The sequence below is a fragment of the Notamacropus eugenii genome, chromosome 3, assembly GCF_028372415.1.
Source record: "Notamacropus eugenii isolate mMacEug1 chromosome 3, mMacEug1.pri_v2, whole genome shotgun sequence".
In the NCBI taxonomy this organism is placed as follows: domain Eukaryota; kingdom Metazoa; phylum Chordata; class Mammalia; order Diprotodontia; family Macropodidae; genus Notamacropus; species Notamacropus eugenii.
This window is the reverse complement of record NC_092874.1, coordinates 397,981,494-398,002,153: the sequence shown is the minus strand read 5'-3', so window position 1 is coordinate 398,002,153 and position 20,660 is coordinate 397,981,494. Positions and strand designations below refer to the sequence as shown.

Sequence of the window (20,660 nt, the reverse complement as noted above, 5' to 3'; positions counted from 1 at the left end):
CTCAGTACCCAAGTGTCTAGCCCAATGCTTAATCAATGTTTGTTGAATTTAGGAGTTGAATGGTTGGCCCCATTAGAATATAAATTATTTTAGAGCAGGGATTGCTTATTACTTTTCTACTCCCACCCAGTACCTAGTATCGTAGCTTATCCATTTCAGGCATTTAACAAATATTTATTCAAATGGATGGGATAGAAATCTTTGATCATGTGACAAGTATCCATGGATGTCATTTCTGAATTGACAACAAAGCTGTTCAGACAACTATCTCTGAAAACAGCATTGATAAGTGAGTGTGACTAGTGATGTGTGTGAACTCTTGTTGTATTGCTAGTGGGTCTAGCTTGACATCTAAGAAGAATAAAAACAACTTCTAGGTCCCAGGACATCATCTCATGGAATGGGGAGAGGGAGGAAAGCAGAATTTCTACAAACAGACCTTGTAGAGGTCAGATGGCTCTTCATTGGCAGATGCAGGCAGAGGTGGCAACTCAGGTCGCATCTTAGAGTGGCTCATGTGATGTATGGAGTCATTTCTGGTAGACTGCAGAAAATAAGAACAAAGATTCTTTTAAAGGACTAGGATATGGTTGTAGCACTCTGGCTGGTGGGGGGGACAGGGGAGTAGGAGGAAGACACACAAACACATTACCATTAGGAATTATGAACATTCAACTCAGTATACATGTTTATTTTTTAAATCCCCTCTTTCAGGGTTCTTCCTAGAAGATCTTTCCGACCTCTATTTAGTTTGTATAGTCATATTGGTTCATGGAAGTTATTGCAAGAAAGAACCTAAATTTAGAAGCACCTTCCAGGTTTGAAAAGCAAAGTCTGGAGCTGACCCTGTTTATTTCATTCCTCCCAAACTCATGCCCGCTGGGCAAAAGGTAAACTCAATTATCTCCTCCAGCTATTATCTTAGGACTCAACTTCCCTTTTCAGTCAAACTTCTTAGAAAAATCTATCTATACTCATTGCCTCTATTTCCTTTTCTCCTCAACTGGTTACTGACAAAACTGGTTGCTGACTTAATCATACAGCTGAAACTCAACAATATCTTTTTTTAAAAAATAGATTGTTATTTATATCTTTTATTTGTACATCATCTGCAATTTCCCCTGTATCCCTTACTATTTCCAGAGATCCTATCTTTTAAGAAAAAGAAGAGAAAATAAATTCAGCAAAATCCAATCACTGCATGGGGGGAAAAATATGACATTATGTTCATTGTTCCACACTCGTGGACACCTTCCCCCTCCCCTCAACTTATGCAAAGGAATAAAAGATGTCTTTTTATTTGGAAGTTAAAGGAAATCAGAGAAGTCAGTAGGTGGAGATGAAGAAAGAGGACACTCTAGCATCCACCACTATTCTTTCAGTCTTTCAGATTTGTAAACTTGGCATTATTTTCAACTTTTAATTCTCCTTTACCCCACATATCTAATTAGCTGCTAAGTCTTGCCATTTATCTACAATATCTCTTGTATCTGATGCTCTCTCTTCACCCAACCATCACCTTAGTTTAGGCCTCACTCCAATGTCCTCCTAATTGATCTCTCTGCCTTATTCCCTCCCCACTCCAACTCAGCTTCCACTTGAACAGCTAAGTGATTTTTCCTTAAACATAAATCTGACCATGTCACACTCTTATTCAATAGACTTGAATAGTTCCCTATTACCTCTAGTACCAAATATAAATTCCTTAATTTGGCCTTTAAAGCTTTTTCACAACTAAGACCTATTTTTTTCACTTAATTCTACATTACTTTTTTCCTGCACTGTACAGTATACCCAAATTAGCTTTTTCTTCATACTCCATCTCCCATCTCCATGCCTTTGCATTAGTCATCTCTTATTTCAGACACATACTTGCTCTTTATAGAATTCCTCTCCTTTTTTAAGACCCACTTCAAACATTATCTTCTACAGGAAGTATTTTCTTTACTCTCTAGTATTCCATTTCCTCCTTTTCAGCTAGTTTGTATTATGTTGGCTTTATTCTGTATCAATTATATATGTTATTTATTTATATATGCATATCTTCTCTCCCCTGTTAGAATGAAAGCTCTTTGAAAGTAAAGAAAATTTCTTTTTTCTTTTAATCCTCAGTGTCTAGCACAGTACATGGCACATAGTAGGTGGTTTACAAATGTCTGTTGATTTAACAAGAGCTGAACACACCTCTCCCAAATAATTCCCTCTATAACAAACTCTAATTGGGGCTGACTGTATCTCTGTCTCTTAATCTGAAATGTGACTAAATGGATTGGCTTTTAAATCTATTATTGTGTTTCACCCATGGGATGGATCTAATACTTGGCTTTGTCATTTTGTCAATGTGGATCGTAGATTCACTAACACAGATTTCACTCAAAGTATGACTTAATAGGCTGTCTTTAATATTTCCTGGGAATAAAAAAATTCATCATCCTGCAGTCAACCTGTTCATAGAATTGTCATCAGATGACAGGCATGTAGCTTCTCTCCAGGTCCATCTGGAAGTCATAGCTCAACAGGAACAATCAGATCAGATCAGTCATCAAGGTTCCAACGTAGTAGCTAGTTTATGATAAGACTATAAGAAAAATATTCCAAACCTAATGGAAATACTAGTAGGATCTCTTAGGATTTATGCTATTCTGGCATAACATTTGAGAATGCAGAACCACCTTTGTACCACCTTGAATTCTGAGTAGCACAGTCATGGAAAATATCTCTGAGTTTGAATACCTTTGCTTTAGGGCATTTTAACTTTGCTTTATACATCTGAAGGGGTAGGGCCTCATGAATTACACCAAGTCATCCAAGCCACATGTGCCAGGATGGCATGCTGCACATGGACCAACCCTGCTGCCTAGGAGAGTAGGCAACTATTATCTTAACTCCTCAAGAAGAGTTGGTTCAAGTTCACCATCAATGCTGTTGTAGATCCAAAACCTCCCAAACCCCCATAATGAAGCTGATATATCACTTCTAAAAGATTGCTGACCCTGTAATTCCTTAAGCAAAACCATGCAAATGGTTTGCAGTTTTAAAAGCTCTTGAGCCTTGGAGTTTTTCCTAACAAAATGGAAATGGTACTGTTCATCCAGCCTAGGTCTTTCCATTCTGAGTGTAGGGACCTCATAGATGGACTAAAAACCTGTTTCTCTGGTACTATCCCCAAGGCCAGGCAACTGAGTATACAGTATCTCACGGTCTCTCTGTCTGTCTCTCTCTGTCTCTCTGTCTCTGTCTCTCTCTCTCTCCCTCCTGAAAATAAATATGCCTCTCAGATAAAGAGGCATGAAATATCCCCAGCTAAACTAAAGGCCCCTACTACTATAGTGGCTGCACGAAAACAAAAGACAGGCAGCAAAAGCAGATACTGTACCATTCAAGGAAAATTTTTAAAATGCATCTTCAGTGCCCTAAACTCACAAGTGACTTCTTTCAGGATCTCAGAAGTGAGGCATCTATTGTTAGATGTTATATGTTAGAACAGTCTCCCTCATTACCCTTTCTTCCTCCTACCTCCCTGGTGAGAGTTTTCCATCAATAGCAGTCTATCCCTTGGCCTAGATTTAAATCTAATTCAAAGATCCTGATTGAAAGAAGGGTTCACAAATATCACACAATTAGGATATCTGCTTCACTTCCAACAATTGCACCTTGTGCTAATAGCACCATCATAACGTCAGTTAGCCACCTCAGAATGGAAGCTTTCAAAGAACAATTAATTTTCAATCTATCCCTGTATCTTTCATGGCAAGCCCTAAAGAAATCTGGCTATGTACTAGGGATCTAAAAACCCAAGTCCAAAAGGCAGCAACAAATCATGGTAGTCATAGCTCAACAGGAACAATCAGGCCAGTCATCAAGGTTCCAACATGGTAGCCAGTTTATGACAAAGCCATAAGAAAAATGTTCCAAACCCAAAGGAAATAGAATTAAGGGTCATAGAGCAGGATGAATAAGCATCCTTTAACATCCACACAGCACTCACCTTTGCAGAAAGATCTTTACAAGTTGAAAAATTCATGATGTCCAAAGAAATGGGGTACCTATCCTGAGTCAACAGACAACCCTTAGTATCTGAAGGCAATTATCCAGGAGGCAACTCCAAAATGCCCCAGTGCATGCATCATAATGGAAGCATCACAGACAATGGATTTTTCAGGAAATTCTGCCCATTAAGGAGGTCATAGGTCTTGGAAAGTTGAATAAATCCCTAGGAGGAGAAATAGGAAAATTGAGAGAGAAAGTAAAGAAACTAAGAGTTCGTCAAACTTTCTTTTTCTTGATGTCCACAATTCTTTTCCTTCCCCTCAGGCTATCTTAATAAGTCCACATTCAGTATAGTCCCAAGTTTGGTGGAAAAGTATGAAGCAGTTTCCTCTGGCACCTCAGTCAGCCTCCCTTCCCTCCCTCCACACCCTTCTCCTCCCTCAGCTTTTTAAAAGCTAGAGTTTCATTTTCCCTTGTCTTAGGGCTGGTAACCAAGACTACAGCGTCTGTTACTAAGGGAAAGAGAAGCTGTTTCCCTCCTTTTTAAGGGACACTGGAGAACTTGACCTCTGCACACATCCCAGGCCTCATCCGTTGTTATACAGCCCCCCCCCCCCCCCCACCACCACCACTCAGGAGGGGAGAATATTTGGTGCCAAATTTGAGGGCATTATCCAGAAATAGAGAATACATGATGACAAAGTATTTTGCTATTTTGCAGAAGAAATGGACTTTGTAAGTTCTACACATTCACACACCAGTAGATGAGTACAGACTTGTACACATACCCACTAACATGTTGTATGGTGACTACATTTACTGAAAATCAGGTTATGATTTGACAAATGACTTTTTTTTACTTAGAATTTAAGTGAATAATCTTGCCAAAAAATGAAACAAACCATACAGAAATTATTCATTTCACAAACCACCTCTATTGTAGTGTGGTACCATGGGAAAAGTTCTGATTCTGGAGTCAAAGGATCTAAGTTCAAATCCTGCTTTTGACACTATCTGTTGGAATTAGAAAGTTAAGTGACTTGCCCAAGGTTGCAAATAGAATTTTAGTCATGGGTTAAAGAGGTATAAACTTCAGTTATGTATTTTATATTGAGACTGCCTTAGAAAATCCAGGACTCTGTGGTCATTTGACTCATTGATATGTAAATTTGCTGTTGTTAAGTTATTTTTCAGTTTCTTGACAAAGATACTGGAGTGGTTTGCCATTTTCTTCTCCAGTTCATTTTACAGATGAGGAATTGAGGCATATAGGGTTAAGTGACTTGCTCAGGGTCACACATCTAGTAAATGTCTGAGGCCAGAATTGAACTCAGGAAGAGGAGCATTCCTGACTCCAGGCCAGGCACTCTATCCACTATACCACCTACTTATCCACATACAGCTTTATATATACATTGATACCTACATGCATATATATGTATATACGTATACATACATACATAAATATATACATACATACATAATTAGCCCAAAGCAACTGTTTCCTAAATGTTACAAGCATTTCCTAAACGCTTGTTGTAATTGGATCACTGATGGTTAACGTGACAGAAGAGAAAAATGATAAATGTTGGAGGGGATCTGGAAAAATTGGGATACTAATACAGTGTTGTTGGAGTTCTGAATTAGTCCAGCCATTCTAGAGAACAATTTGGAACTACATCCAAAGGGCTATAAAATTGTGCATACCCTTTGACCCAGAAATATCACTGCTAGGTCAGTATCCCAGAGATATCAAAGAAAAGGGAAAAGGACCTATTTATAGGAAAAATATTTATAGCAGCTCTTTTTTTTAGTGGTGGCAAAGAATTGGACCTTGAGGGGATGCCCAATAATTGGAGAATGACTGAACAAGCTATGGTATATGATTGTGATGGAGCACCATTATGCTATAAGAAATGACAAGCAGGATCATTTCAGAAAAACCTGGGAGAACTTACATGAACTGATGTAAAGTGAAGTGAGTAGAACCAGAAGAATATTGTACATAGGAACAACAATATTGTACGATGATCAACTGTGAAAGACAGCTACTCTGATCAAGAGATTAATCCAAGACAATTCCAAAGAACTCATGATACTATCCACTTCCAGAGAAAGAACTGATGAACTCTGTGTGGTGATTGAAGTATGCTTATTTTTCTTGGTTTTGTGTGTTTTTTTCTTTCACAACATGGCTAATATAGAAATATCTTTTGCATGACTTCACATGCGTCATCAACATGATATTGCTTGCCTTCTCAGAGGGGCGGGAATGGGAGGGAGAGAGGAAGAGAATGCTTAACTCAAAATTTTAAAAAACAAATGTTATAAAAATTTTACATGTAATTGGGAAATATTTAGTAAAATAAAAGCATATAAATAAATATAAATTTAAAAATAAATATAAATTTAAATTTATAAATTTAAATATAAATTTAAAATAAATAAATATGAATTTAAAAATAAATATAGATTTAAAAAACTAATTGGGTCACTGGGGTAAGATTGGGCCTGGTGGCCTTGAGGCCCCCAAGACAGTGCCCCCTTAAGGGAGATTGTAGCTTATAGAATCTATGCTTGGAAACCATTATTATAAGATTAGATCTGATTGTCTTGAGACTATCAGGACACTGTCCTCTTAAGCGAGGTTGTAAGTTTATAGGACAAATACTGGGAAAATACTGACAACATTTTTCAAAGGTTAGTATAGCTCTGTCCCCCATTTTGTCTAACACCAGCTTGTTTCCTCCCTGATAACAAACCCCCCAAACAACTTTTTGCCCTGACCTCTAATATGCAAATTCACCAGCTCCAGGAGGGCTATGCAAAATCAGAGTATAAGGACCCTCTCTCAGAAGGGCACTTTGGAACACTCCCTCCCTGCTGACAGGACCCATATCTCTGTGATCCCCAATGTAACACTCCCCTTACACGAGTTATGCTCTGTTAGTGTGAATGACTGAATTGTATGTCGGGTCCCTTTTTCTCTCTCCCCTGTCTCCTCTTTTCCATTGCAATAAACCTTTGCATTGAACTGACTCCAATTGTTTTATGTATTATTCTCAGTATTCAAACTGATTAAGGGTTGTTTTCCCTGCTTTGGGCTTTTCCTTAGAAAACTGGGTACCTGGACAAGAATTTAACCTTTTGACTAGCTAAATATGACACTGTGAACCCAGCTGCTGAAGACAAGGGTTAATGTTATTTTTCAGTCATGAAAGACTTTATGTTTATGGGTTTATAACTGTATGTGGTTTTCTTGACAAAGATACTGGAGTGGTTTCCTACTTCCTTCTCTATTGGATTTAGGTAAACCAGTTAAGTCACGCAAGGTCACACAGCTGGTGAGTATCTGAGGTCACATTTGAATTTAGTTCTTCCTGAATCAAAGCCCAGTGCTCTATCCACTGAGTCACCTAGCTACCTCCATGGGCTCCAAGAGTTAATAGTGGAGCCCTACATCCTTCCAGGAGAGATTCCCTTATTCCTGAGGATTCCCTTATTTCAAAGGGTATCATTCAAAATGTACCCTGCAGTTTCTTGTTTTTTTCTTTTCTTTCTTCTAGTTTATGGTGTTTTAGCAGATGTTTAAAAACTGGCTTTCTTGGGAAAATATACATATGACACACTTTTAAATTTAATCTGCATTATTAACATTGTTTCCATAACTTTCTTAGGTCTAGATGATCAGTGAAACAATAAATCAAGCCCTGATTTGTAGCACTTGATTATTTCCCAGACACAAATGTTCCCAATAAAAATTTAACAATCAGCTCTTGTGAGCTAGTCAAAGGCAGCTTCAGAACTAGCTTTGTGGCCTTGGGAAAGTCACTTAACTCTTCTGAGTCTAAATTTCCTAATCTGTAAAGTAATGAGTTTAGACTAAATAAGGGGTTCTTAGCCTAGAGTCCACAAACTTTTTTTTTATAATTGTATTTTAACATAACCGATTTCCTTTGTAGTCTTATGTATTTTACTCCATTTAAATACATCATTCCGAGAAAGGGTTCATCCATAGGTTTCACCAGATTGTCAGAGATCCATAACATAACATAAAAAAAAGATAGGAAGATAAAAGATAGGTTTACATCATCCTTAAGGCCCCTTCCAGCTTTAAATTCTATGAATGAAACAAAAAAAGAAAAAAAACAAAAACAAACTTCTAGGATTTTCATTTGTTTATACTCCTCTACTTACAGGGAATTTCTATTCTGTGAAGTAATGCTTAGTTCACAAGTGGACCACTGATCAGAAGTTCAAGCCCCTTGGTTGGACATATCTGATGGGTGAGAAAGCTGATGGTGTCTGGCATATATTTGCTCACATGGCATCATCCAAGAGTAGGAAGCTAGGAAGTTGCTTCCAGGATACATGTGAAGACTGGAACATCAATGGATATTCACTAACTGGTTCCCATTGGTCTGCCACAAGGTTGGGAGAAACCTTTTCCCGTTGACTGCGTACTGGTTAACTGATGAAATCTTCAGAAGGGCCTATGACTGTTGCCACAGGGGGCAAAGGTGCCTGAAGGAGGCCAGGTGACATCTTTGACAACGACTTCTAGTGAGAGAACCATGCTATAAAGGGGAGGGCCTGTTGCCTTCCCCTTGTGAGGCCATATGGCTCCTGAGAAGCAGGCCTACTTTTTTGATCTTATCATTCTTTTCTGTTCTAGGTTCAGTGCATAGTCTGTAATACAGGTCAAGAGCTCCAGTCATGGGGATCTGAGAGTTCAGGAATCCAGGGCAGGCGCTGCAGTCAACCCTTCATCAACATCTTGGGGAGCATGAGTCCCAGACTCCAGCTCAGCAATGTTACCTTTAGACATGAACTTGATTGGATCAATGTTATGTAGAACTAAGCTAAATTGTAAACCTAATCCTCCACCCCATCCCCCTATTTACCTGAGGTATTAGGGGAAAATGTTTGTATCTTTGCTCTTGCTATATGTGTGAATAAATATTCCTTTGTAAAAGCTAATTGATATTAAGTAGCCAGAGAGAACTGGGATACTAGTTATTGGTCCCTAAAATGGAGAGGAAGCAGCCAATAGGGACTTGAGCTGGCGAGAGAAGAGCCAAAGTAAAGCATGTTTCAACTATATTGAGATTTGATTTGCAGTCTCACTTGCTGATCACTTCTCCAAAAGAAAATCAATCACTTTGGGACAGCTAGGTGGTACAGTGGATAAAGCACTGGCCCTAGAACCAGGAGAACCTGAGTTCAAATATGACCTCATACTTGCTAGCTTTGTGACCCTGGGCAAGTCACTTAATACTGACTGGCTCCAAAAAGAAAAGAAAAGCAATCACCTTGCTTCAGGAATTCCATTTCTCACCCACCATGCCTGTGGTGGCAAATCCTGTGACCCAAAGTGAAAAAATTAGAAACTAGTCAGGTCCTCCTGCATTTGTCCCTTTCTTACTATTCCTTATAAAAATCCTTCCCTTAGTTCATTACCTCTTGCCTGGATTACGCAATAACATTCTCCAACTCCAGTCTTTTGTCCTCCACACCATTCATTGCCAGACTGATCTTCTTGATAAACAGATCTAATCATGTCTCTAGACTATTTCAACTGTTTCCCATAATTTACCAAATCAAGTCCAGATGCCTTAGTCCATACACAATCTGGCTTTGTTCTCCTGTTTTTCTCACATTAATTCCCAACTACATGCCATTCATAGCCCACCTTGATTTCTTTATTCATATAGTTCCCCATATCTGGAATCCTTCCCTGCCCCCCCCCCACTTTCTGTCTATTGATATCTTACCCATCTTTCAATATTCCAGTTCAAATGCCACCTCCTCCATGAAACCCTCTCTGATCTCCTCCCCCAACTCAGGAAGCCATCCCCACCCTTTTCTGAACTCATAGTACCTTGTAATCCAGTTCCTTACTTGTCATATTCTAAATGGTATTATTACAATCTCATAGTACTTCATGATTTACAAAGTGCTTTCCTTGCAATAAACCTATGAAACAGTTCAAGCAAGTATTGTTATCTTTATTTTACAGTGAGTGACTTTTCCATAGTTACATAGCTAGCAGGTGTCAGAGATTGAAACCAGGTGTTCAGACTCTACATACATTGTTCTTTATACTATACCATGCTGCTGTGTCTCTATCTGTGTGCATGGTTTATCTCTTCTAATAGGTTATAAACTTCTTGAGAACAAGGGCATTCCAATTTATCTTTGTATGGCTGCAAGTTATGGAATGGTATCCAAAGAACAAAAGATAGGGATCTCCCAAAGGACAATGAAGAGGAATCTGCTTGGTATAAACAGGCTACAACACATTAAAAATAAAGAGTTGTGTAAGGGATGACGTTATTTTAAAAAAAAGTAACTGGGAAGAAAAAAAATAGGCTGGTTAAGTAATGAGGTAAGGGATAGCGAATGGATAGCCATGTAACGAGAAGTCAAGCAAGGTCTCTAATGCCTTATTGGAAGACAAAGAAGGATAGGCATGGATGAGTTGAAATCTGTACCAATGAATTAATATACACATTGATGAAATTAAAGAGTGACTGGAATTTTGAAGTATTCCCATTAGTACCCAGCAAAGTAGGATGCACATAGTAATATATACATAGTTTGATAAATGTTTGTTGAATGAATAAATGAAGATCATGAGTTAGGTTCTAAGGCTAGGATGCTTATGATCTTCATAGTTGCTTTTTTAGTAGGAAACAGCTGAACAATCTGTGAATCAGAGCGGGTTACCAACAAAACATAAACACATCAGAAAATGTATTATCATGGAAAACCTAACTTTTTATATCAGACCTGTGCTGTTAGCTTGTCTAGTACAAAGTTGTCAATCCTGTCTCTGACCAGGCTTCTCCATCTGTTCCCCTCACCTTGGTGTAGATCCCTAGATTCCCACTCTGTTAGAATGGCATCTTCTATGGAAATGTTTAGCATGATTTTACATGTGCTATAGGAATCACATTGCTTGCCTTTCAATGGGTGGAGGAAAGACTAAAAGGAGAGAGAAATTGAAACTTGAAATTAAAAAAAAAAAAGGAATGTCATCTTCAAGGCCTTTTCTACCATGGTAGAGTGGCAAGAGATCAGAGCTGGAAGGTCAGAATCTAAGGGATTAATCCAAACTCTATAACTAATTAGCCATGTGACCTTGGACAATTCCTGTCATCCTTCGGGTGTTGTTTATTCATGTCTAAAATGAGAAGCCTGGGCTAGATGTCTTCTAATGTCCCTTTCAGCTTTAACATTCTACCTTACCAAGAACTCAATTTTGCTCTCATCTTTTCTGAAGTCAGTCTCCATGGAAACCTGGAAAATGACTCAAAGTAGGTACTTAGTGGGAAAAAAATATGAATTTCATTTCATAGAATCATAAAATATTACAACCAGAGAGGTCAGATGTTAGAAGTCATCTAGTCAAACCTCTTTTTTTTTTCCAGATGAGAGAAAAGCTACAGGTCTCCAAGGTCACACATCTAGTAAGAGACAGGTGAAATTTAGATCCAGACCTTCTTCCAAGTTCCATGATTCCCTTGTACATAGCATGTTCAATTGCTCTAAAGTCATACATATTCCCAGCCCACCCCCATCTCAGAGGGGAAAGCTTTGCCATCAACTTCCTCATCTGTAAATTAAGGAGTTGGGCTAAATATCTCTAAAATTATCTTTAGCTCAAAAATCTACCAATTAATAAACTAGATTGCCCTCAGACAAGACCTCAGGAGAGAATTTATTGTAGATTTTCCTAGAGTAACCTCTTTTAAAACATTATTGGGCTATAGGAAGAAAGAAATAAAGAAAAAAGGAAGAAAGGAGGAAGCAGGAAAGAAGGAAAGGAGATGAGAGAGAGAGGAAAAGAGAGGAGGAAGGAAGGAAGGAGGAGGGAAGGAACGGAGAGAAGAAAGAAGGAAGCAAAAGAGAAAAGAGAAACCTTGAGAAGCAGAGAAATGATAGTCTCCTCTTTCCTTCTCCACAAAGGAGAGATCATTTTCACAAAACAGCCAAATTTTAGCAGTGCCCACCCTCAACAGAGTTATGACTTATTTGATTGTATCTGTGATGTCATAGTTTGGGATATATAATAATGTATTACATATTAATAATAATAATAATATAGACTGCCAACCATGTTTACCCATCCCTTACAACTTTTGCTCATGTCTCATAATATCACATCCACCACCCAATGTGCTGGAGCTTTCCTGGCAATGCAAGGCTATCCATGTACAGTCTGGTTAGCTATTAGATTGCTCTAACCATGTGACCAGGATCATCAGTTCTTCCTAGCATTCCTTGACAATATCTTTTATTTCTATTATTCAGAGGTGTTCAATCGATCTGTATTGCAAGTTGTTTACACTCACCATGCACTTCTGTTGTCCTCTCTTTGATATTCATTTTTAACTCTTTGGAGTCAGTTGTACTCTACCTGTTGCCATATAGCAGTATTAGTAGACTGTTGGTTTTCAAAAGATAGACCTTTGTTTTCAAGGGAAATCTGGGGTCAGTAAAAGCACTTTGTGATTTCCTGAAGGCAATTCAATCTACTCTTCTTCTCTTCAACTCTGGACCCAACTCTTTGTCCACCTGTAGTGTATGTCCCATATATATGTATGTATATATATATATATATATATATATATATATATATATATATATATATATATATATATATATATATATATATATATATATATATATATCTTGATGGGCAAGCTTTATAGGGTATCCATCCAAATGCATGATGGAATCTGGGCAAATCAGTTAGTTTTTCCTGTCTGTATCATCACTATCAATGCAAGAAAACAAAAAACAAAACATTTTTCAGCCTAGAGATCTGCTAATTCTTTATTTAACAAGGAATATGGGATCTTTTACTTAATATAAAGACAGTTTGGTACAGCAGAAAAGAATATTGAATTTGAAATCAAAGGACCTGGATTCAAATCCTGGCTCTGCCACATACTACTTTCTGGGGCTCAGTTACTTATTTGTTAAAAAAATGTTTAACTCATTCAGCAGGTTGAACCTTAGCTGAATGACCTCAAGGGTCCTTCTAATTCTATCCTTCTAGTTTGATCTCAAACCTTTGTACAAGGAGATGATAGGTAAGGGCATCATGATGCAAGAGTTCTTGTATGAGATGGAGCTTTATAAAGAACAGAAGGAAGATGAGAAGAAGGGGCAGATGATGGTTGAGGAAATTTCCTCATTGTTGTATCTCTTCCCATATCAATCTGCCAACACAAGAAGGTTTCCCTTCTTTCTTTGCCCTCATAATTTTAAGTCAAATTTTTGATATTTGAGGCAGAAACTCTTTCCAGACATGAGTTTTATCCTTCTTCCTGGCTAGAACTCAAGTCCCTAGACTAGAGACTTCATTCATCTGTGAAGATGATAGAAGAAGCAGATTCCCAAACTACTCAGCGATCCATGAGGCAACCCAGAGATCTGTCATGGCAACCCAGACATCATGATGTAGTACCTTTTATGTTCATCGAGAATCATGTTATTAACTCACATTATCCTGCCCCCTAACCCCAGCTATGGGAGCTGAGTCAAGGGACTGAAACACATCTAGACTTGCAACTTTCTGCATGTGTAGATTGGTGTCTTGGATTGAAGCATAGGCATTGAGAGTGTTTGCTGTGACTTTACCATAGCATCCCCTTTGGGCTACCACTCTAGGAATAAACCTGTGAGTCTGTACTGGCAACAATAGTCTTCACTAGTAAGCTTCCCATTAACAGTTATCTGGGAGACAACTGTTATTGTTGTTGTTCAGTCCTGTCTATTCATGATCCCATTGGGGTTTTCTTGGCAAAGATACTGAAGTAGTTTGTCATTTCCTTTTCCAACTCATCTTAGAGATGAGGAAACTGAGGCAAACAGGGTTAACTGACTTTCCTAGGGTCACAGCTAGTAAGTATCTGAGGTCAGATTTGAACCTTCTTGATTCCAAGTCCAGTGCTCTATCCATTGTGCCACTTAGCTTCCCCTGTAGCCACAACTAGATCTTAGTAAAGGCCTTTTACTAGGATGTTATAGTTAAAAAAAGTAGCTCTTCCTCCACCTCCAAACTCTTCTACAAATACACATAGCATCCTGGGAAGAATGGCTCACTACATTGGTAGTGAGGTACACGTGTAGGATACACATATGACAAAAACTCACAACTCCTGATATTTCAAGTCTCAGAGTTTTTTTCTCCCTTTGTAGAGTCCATACCAAACCCATTTTGGTTCAGTGTCTCTCCTGGATGGGTGGCTCAGCTGTGTGCCCAGAGTCAGCTCCATACCTTGATTCTCAATTGCCAGGATTAGCTCTCCAGTCCAAAGCTGTCTCTGTTCTCTGCCATAAGGGATCCTGTTCCTCTAGACTACTTCCTCCTTCAAATGACCAACTATCTTTCTCTATCTGGGTCTGGGTATAATATGTATCTACCTCTCAATTGTGCCTCAAATATTTAATTTTACAAACTCTTGAAATGTTAGATAAGGTGTCTCACTCTAGACAATTTGCTGCCAAATGACATAGTTAATACAAAGGGAGGAGAAAGAAATCTCCCCCACCCAAGGATCTTTCCCCATAAAATGTTCTTGAGGCTTCACTCCCTTTCCAAGTGACTAATGGGAAAGAGAGAAATCTCCCAGCTTCCCCAGCAAATCCCTATTGGGGGCAGCATTCTCTTTCCATTGCTAACTCGAATTAACATGTGTGTTTGATATTTTCAATCACGTTCAACTTTTCATGATCCTATTTGGTTCATGTCTGACTCTTTATGACCCATTTGGGGTTTTCTTGGATACTGCAGTATGCTGGATAGAGTATGTTTGATAGTGGTTACTGGAGTGATTTGCCATTTCCTTTTCCATCTCATTTTACAGATGAGGAAACTGAGGCAAACAGGGTGAAATGACTTCCCCAAGGTCACATAGGTAGTAGTAAGTGTCTGAGGTTAGATTTGAATTTATATCCTCTGGACTCCTGGGCCAGCACTCTATCCACTGCACCACGTAGCTGCCCCTAACTTGAACTGAAAAACTCTCTTAAATATCCCAGTGCCTCTCTGAAACCCTTAGAGAGGGAATTTGTTAGCTTAATCAATCACATTGTTCCCTTATGTCTTACTCGGAGAGCTGTTCAAACTTTGTAAAGGGATTACAAGCAGTTAAGACATTACTATTATATTATCTGTCATTTATTCTTTGCTTTCGATAACTCCTCAAGTAGTTGAAGGGTAGGATTGAATCACTCTCTTACACCATTTTCCTTACCTGATGTTCTTAATTTAAATAAGTTTTGATGTGGGGTGTGGAATTCATAGTAAAAGCCTTCTGTGGAAGAAAATCAAAGGATTAGGGAATTATGAGCACTAATTTGAATAGACTGAACCCAAATCAGGCTTTAAAAGTTTGGAGGTGAGAGGGAGGAGCCAAGATGGCAGAGTAGAAAGATATACACATGCTAGCTCCGAACCCACAGCCCATAAAATACCTGTAAAGAAGGACTCCCAACAAAATCTGGAGCAGCAGAAGCCACAGAAGAAAATAGTTCTTTCAAAATTAGAATGGAACAGATGGAGGCTAATGACTTTATGAGAAACCAAGAAATCACAAAACAAAACCAAAAGAATGAAAAAATGGAAGATAATGTGAAATATCTCATTGGAAAAACAACTGACCTGGAAAATAGATCCAGGAAAGATAATTTAAAAATTATGGGACTACTTGAAGGCCATGATCAAAAAAAGAGCCTAGACATCATCTTTCATGAAATTATCAAGGGAAACTGCCCTGATATTCTAGAACCAGAGGGCAAAATAAGTATTCAAGGAATCCACCGATCACCACCTGAAAGAGATCAAAAAAGAGAAACTCCTAGGAACATTGTGGCCAAATTCCAGGGTTCCCTGATCAAGGAGAAAATACTGCAAGCAGCTAGAGAGAAGCAATTCAAGTATTGTGGAAATACAATCAGGATAACACAAGATCTAGCAGCTTCTACATTAAGGGGTCAAAGGGTGTGGAATATGATATTCCAGAAGTCAAAGGAACTAGGACTAAAACCAAGAATCACCTACCCAGCAAAACTGAGTATAATACTTCAGAGGAAAAAATGGTCTTTCAACGAAATAGAGGACTTTCAAGCATTCTTGATGAAAATTTGACTTTCAAACACAAGAATGAAGAGAAGCATGAAAAGGTGAAGAGCAAAGAGAAATGTATTGGGAGGAGAAAGGGAGAAATGGAATGGGGGAAATTATCTCTCATAAAAGAGACAGGCAAAAGGCAAAAGACTTCTTAGTGGAGGGAAAAAGAGGGGAGGTGAGAGAAAAACATGAAGTTTACTCTCATCACATTCGACTAAAGGAAGGAATAAAATGCACAGTCATTTTGGTATGAAAACCTATCTCACAATATAGGAAAGTGGGGGAGAAGGGGATAAGCAGGGTGGGGGGGAGGGTGGAAGGGAGGGCATTGGGAGGAGGGAGCAATTTGAGGTCAACACTCATGGGGAGGGACAGGATCAAAAGAGAGAAGAGAAGCAATGGGGAGCAGGATAGGATGGAGGGAAATATAGTTAGTCTTACACAACACAACTATTATGGAAGCCATTTGCAAAACTACACAGATATGGCCTATATTGAATTGCTTGCCTTCCCAAAGGGAATGGGTGGGGAGGCAGGGATGAAGAGAAGTTGGAACTCAAAGTTTTAGGAACAACTGTCAAGTTCTCTTCTTGCTACTAGGAAATAAGAAATACAGGTAAAGGGGTATAGAAAGTTCTCTGGCCCTACAGGACAAAAGAGAAGATGGGGACAAGGGAAGGGAGGGATGATAGAAGAGAGGGCAGATTGGTGATAGGAGCAATTAGAATGCTCGGTGTTTTGGGGTGGGGGGAGGGGACAAAGGGGGAGAAAATTTGGAACCCAAAATTTTGTGAAAATGAATGTTAAAAGTTAAATAAATAAATAAATAAATTTTAAAAAATAAAGGGAAAATTAAAAAAATTAGCTATTAAAAAAAAAGTTTGGAGGTGACAGTGACTGGGGAGGGGATGGTTTGGAAACAATGAAGGGATTCTATAATTCAAATTGATCTCACTATCTACAAGCCACTGAGATAATGCCCAATTGTTTCCTTGGGAAGGATGGGGGAAGTGGAGGGAATATTTATACTCAAGGGTTTAGTTCCCAGCTCTTTTGTAGGTCCACCAATAAAAAATAGTTTTTCAACTTTCTATTTTGGTCCCATAGTATAAATTACGTTAGCTTTTGTCTTAGTGATACTTGAAGATGCCAGAGGACACCAGAGTTGTGAGCAGATGAGGAAGAGGAGAAGGCAGGCAGTTTTATCCTAACTTGATATCATCTACAAAAGAGGGGTAGGGAAGGGTAATAGTTAAAGAGTTTGCCACTCAAAGTTATTGTGAGGATTAAATGAGATAATTATGCAAATGTACTATGTGTCAGTTATTCTTATGAATGTTAATTAAAGTGATCCTACAGAAGAGAATAAATTAGACTGTGGGTTTGGCCCCTCAGGGAAATACAGAGAGGCAGCTTAAGGTTCAGTTTCTGGAAGAGTTTCCTAGAAGGATCCAAAAATGACTGTCTTGGGAAGTCATAGGACCATGGGAATTATTGATTTAACTATGGAAGGCACTTCAGAGATCATCTTTTCCAGGGTTCTTAACCTGGGGTTGGTGAATTTGCTTTTTTGTATGTAACTGTTTTTCAATATAATTAGTTTCTTTGTAATCTTTTTAAAAATTTATGCATTTAAAACATGAGGTACACAGGCTTCACTGGACTGTCAAAAGGCTCCATGACACTAAAAGGGTTAAGAACCCCTGATCTAGTCCAACCTGAAAATGGTGGCCCAGGGAGATTAAGTGATTTGCTTATAGTTACACAAGTGAGCAGAAGGAATATCTGAACCAAAGTCCTGCGTCTCCAGAGTTGGGGCTCTTTTTGTTATACCACACTTCCTCCAATGGCCATTTATTGAGCATCCAGTTCAGGGGATTTTTTTGGGGGGACAAAGTTGGACAAGATGATTGCTGAGCTCCCCTTCAGCCAATGGTGTATTGGCAAATGTTTAATAACTGGCTCTCAAAAAAAGAAAAAGTGTGTAGGACACACTTTTAAGGTTAATCTTAACATTAGCACTTTTCTCTGTTACTTTCTTAAGTTTCAAATGACAATCAACAAAACAATAAATTGATCCCTGATGTGTAGCATTTGCTGATTTTTGAGGGGGCAAAGGCTCATGATAGAGTGATGGGACTCGACCCCTAAAAAGGAAAAGACCATGTCTTTGAAAACAACCCAGTCCCTGAATTTTCCTATATATTTCAATAGGCCAGATCACTGGCTCCTCTGCCCAAAGTATAGGTCCCCCAGCACACCTAGATCACTTAATTAGTTTACTTAACTGTCCTTTCACTATCTCTCAGGGCCCACCCCAGAATACCTAATATTCCTTTCACATTTGCTGACTGGCCCAACCCAGACCACTTACCACTCCTTAATTCCATCCAGATCCTTTAACTGCCTTTTTTGTATAAAAATCACTAGTCTTACCTCCATGAAGTTGCAGTTTCTAAGAATCTTGCCTGCTCCCATTACCTTACTATCAACATTGTTTTTTGACTGGAAGAACATTTGAGTGTGTGAATTCATTCCAGGTGGATGCCACCTTGCTGCCTGACATTTCACACTAGAATTTTAACGATCTGCTCTCATGTTATAGCTGGCTCCAGTACAACCTTGCTTCTAGCTTTAGAGCTATGATTTTGTGATATATAACATTAATAGTTAATAAGTGTGGCCTCTACTTCTCCTGTAATCAGTATATCCAGGGCCTTGAGTGTATCACTGACCTTCTCTGTCTTCACAAAAATTTAGGCAGAGAAACTAGAGCACAGCATATCTTGGCTTTAGATAAATCTTATCACTTTTCTTTGGAGATAACCCCTTTTACTCAGATTAGGCTTCAGAATCTTGGTACTTTCATCGAAAGCACCACACTTGTCCAGTGTGATTCAACACTTAAAGTAAGGTGTGAGTAAGATAATCATCCTTTTGGTCCCAGTGTACCTTCTATCTTACATTCTAAGGTGTTGGTGGTAGGAGAGAAGCAAAATACTAAAGGGAGAAGGGGAGAGAGAAAGTACTGATATCGTGGCCAATTTTAGAATTCTTTGTAAAGAATCTTTCCTCCCCAGGAGGGAACTGGAATGGGCCTATCCCTAAAATGGAAATCTGTCCCCACAAATTTCACACACACACACACATACACACACACACATACACACACACACACACACACACACACACACACACACACACACACACACACACACACACACACACACACACACACCCTTTCTCCAACTAAGTCACGGTCATAGGGACAAAGTCCAGGAGAATCAGAAGTATAGGAGAGAGGGAAATTATAACAGAAAGAAAACTTTCTTAAATATTCTTGATTCTTATTATATTCTTAATAATACATTAATTATATTATTCTTAAATAAAATTATATATGAAATAAATATGAATATTTATTTACATGCACATAAATAAAATATTTAATATTTTTAAAGATAACTTAAGTTCTATTACCACCAAATATCAAATAAGGTTTGTAAAGCACTCAGACTTCATGATCTCGATTTGTCCTTATGACAATGTAGGGGTGAAAGTGTTATTATTATTTCACAGACAAGAAATTGAAACTTAGAGAGGTTAAGGGACTGGCCCAATGTCACATGGCTAATAGGTGGTGGAACTCAGATCTCCTGGCTCTTAGGTCTAGTGTTCAATCTATGAAAGGACGTCGTTTCTCACTAAACCACACTGAACTCATCTGCTCATATATAGAGAAGCAGGGGGATGTTGTGGAAAGAGTTTAGGATCTGGAGAAGCAGTGTGGTGTCAAAATGACGGGGTGCTGGACCTAAAGTTTAAATCCTTTATTCCATATCGATGCTTTGTGGATCCATGGTCAAGACACAAGGGTCCCAGTTAACAATCGTCTCCTACCCATGTCTGTCTTTCAGGTGACCCCTTCTTATCTTTCCAGTCTTCTTACACATACTCTGATCCAAGTGCTGTATTCAGTAACATTGGCCTCTTGGCTGTTCCTCAACCATCATGACTGATTAATCTTCAGACTCCGAGCGCTTTCACTAGCTGTCTGCCCTACCTGGAACGCTCGCCTCCTTATCTCTCCTGCCTAGTTTTCCAGGTTTCGTTCAACTCTCACCTAAAATCCCGCTTTCTGAAATAAGCGTTTTCCAGCCCTTCCTCTTAGTGCCTTCTCTCCGAGATTGCCTGCAGTTTACTCTGTCTTTACCTTGTTTGTGTCTACTTTCCCCCATTGGACAGTAGTAGGTTCCTTGAAAGCAGGGACTGACTGTCTTTTGACTTTCTTTGTATCCCCAGAATAGGTGCGGAAAGAGCATCTCAAGGCTCATATTTCTCCCATTAGAGATGACTTCCTTTAGGGTCCTCCTCTGCCCTCCCAAGAAACCAAGTTCTACTCATAGGAAGATGTTAGTGAGTTGTTTGGTTCTCTGGGTTCGCTCCCAGAGCCCAGCGGGGAGGGGCTCAATAAAGACGCCGCAGAATCCCTGCCTGTCCGGCCCTGGACCGTCCCAGCCCCGCT

The 20,660-nt window shown here is 38.9% G+C and overlaps 1 protein-coding gene across 3 annotated transcripts in view; it reads right to left on the bottom strand.

Annotated features, from left to right (window-relative positions):
• Positions 1–4,346, bottom strand: part of DNAH3 (dynein axonemal heavy chain 3) — a 180,081-nt gene extending 175,735 nt beyond the window's left edge. For 2 of the 3 annotated variants that reach the window (XM_072597924.1, XM_072597925.1), the window contains exons 1-2: positions 3,989–4,340; positions 440–544 (exon numbers count right to left, since the gene is read on the bottom strand). In XM_072597924.1, coding sequence (XP_072454025.1) covers positions 440–544; positions 3,989–4,024 — 141 coding nt within the window. In that variant the 5' untranslated portion in view covers positions 4,025–4,340. Of the gene's footprint in view, positions 1–439; positions 545–3,988 lie in introns of all 3 variants that reach the window. The other variant, XM_072597926.1, reaches the window with a different exon arrangement.
• Between the last annotated feature and the right edge of the window lie 16,314 nt (positions 4,347–20,660).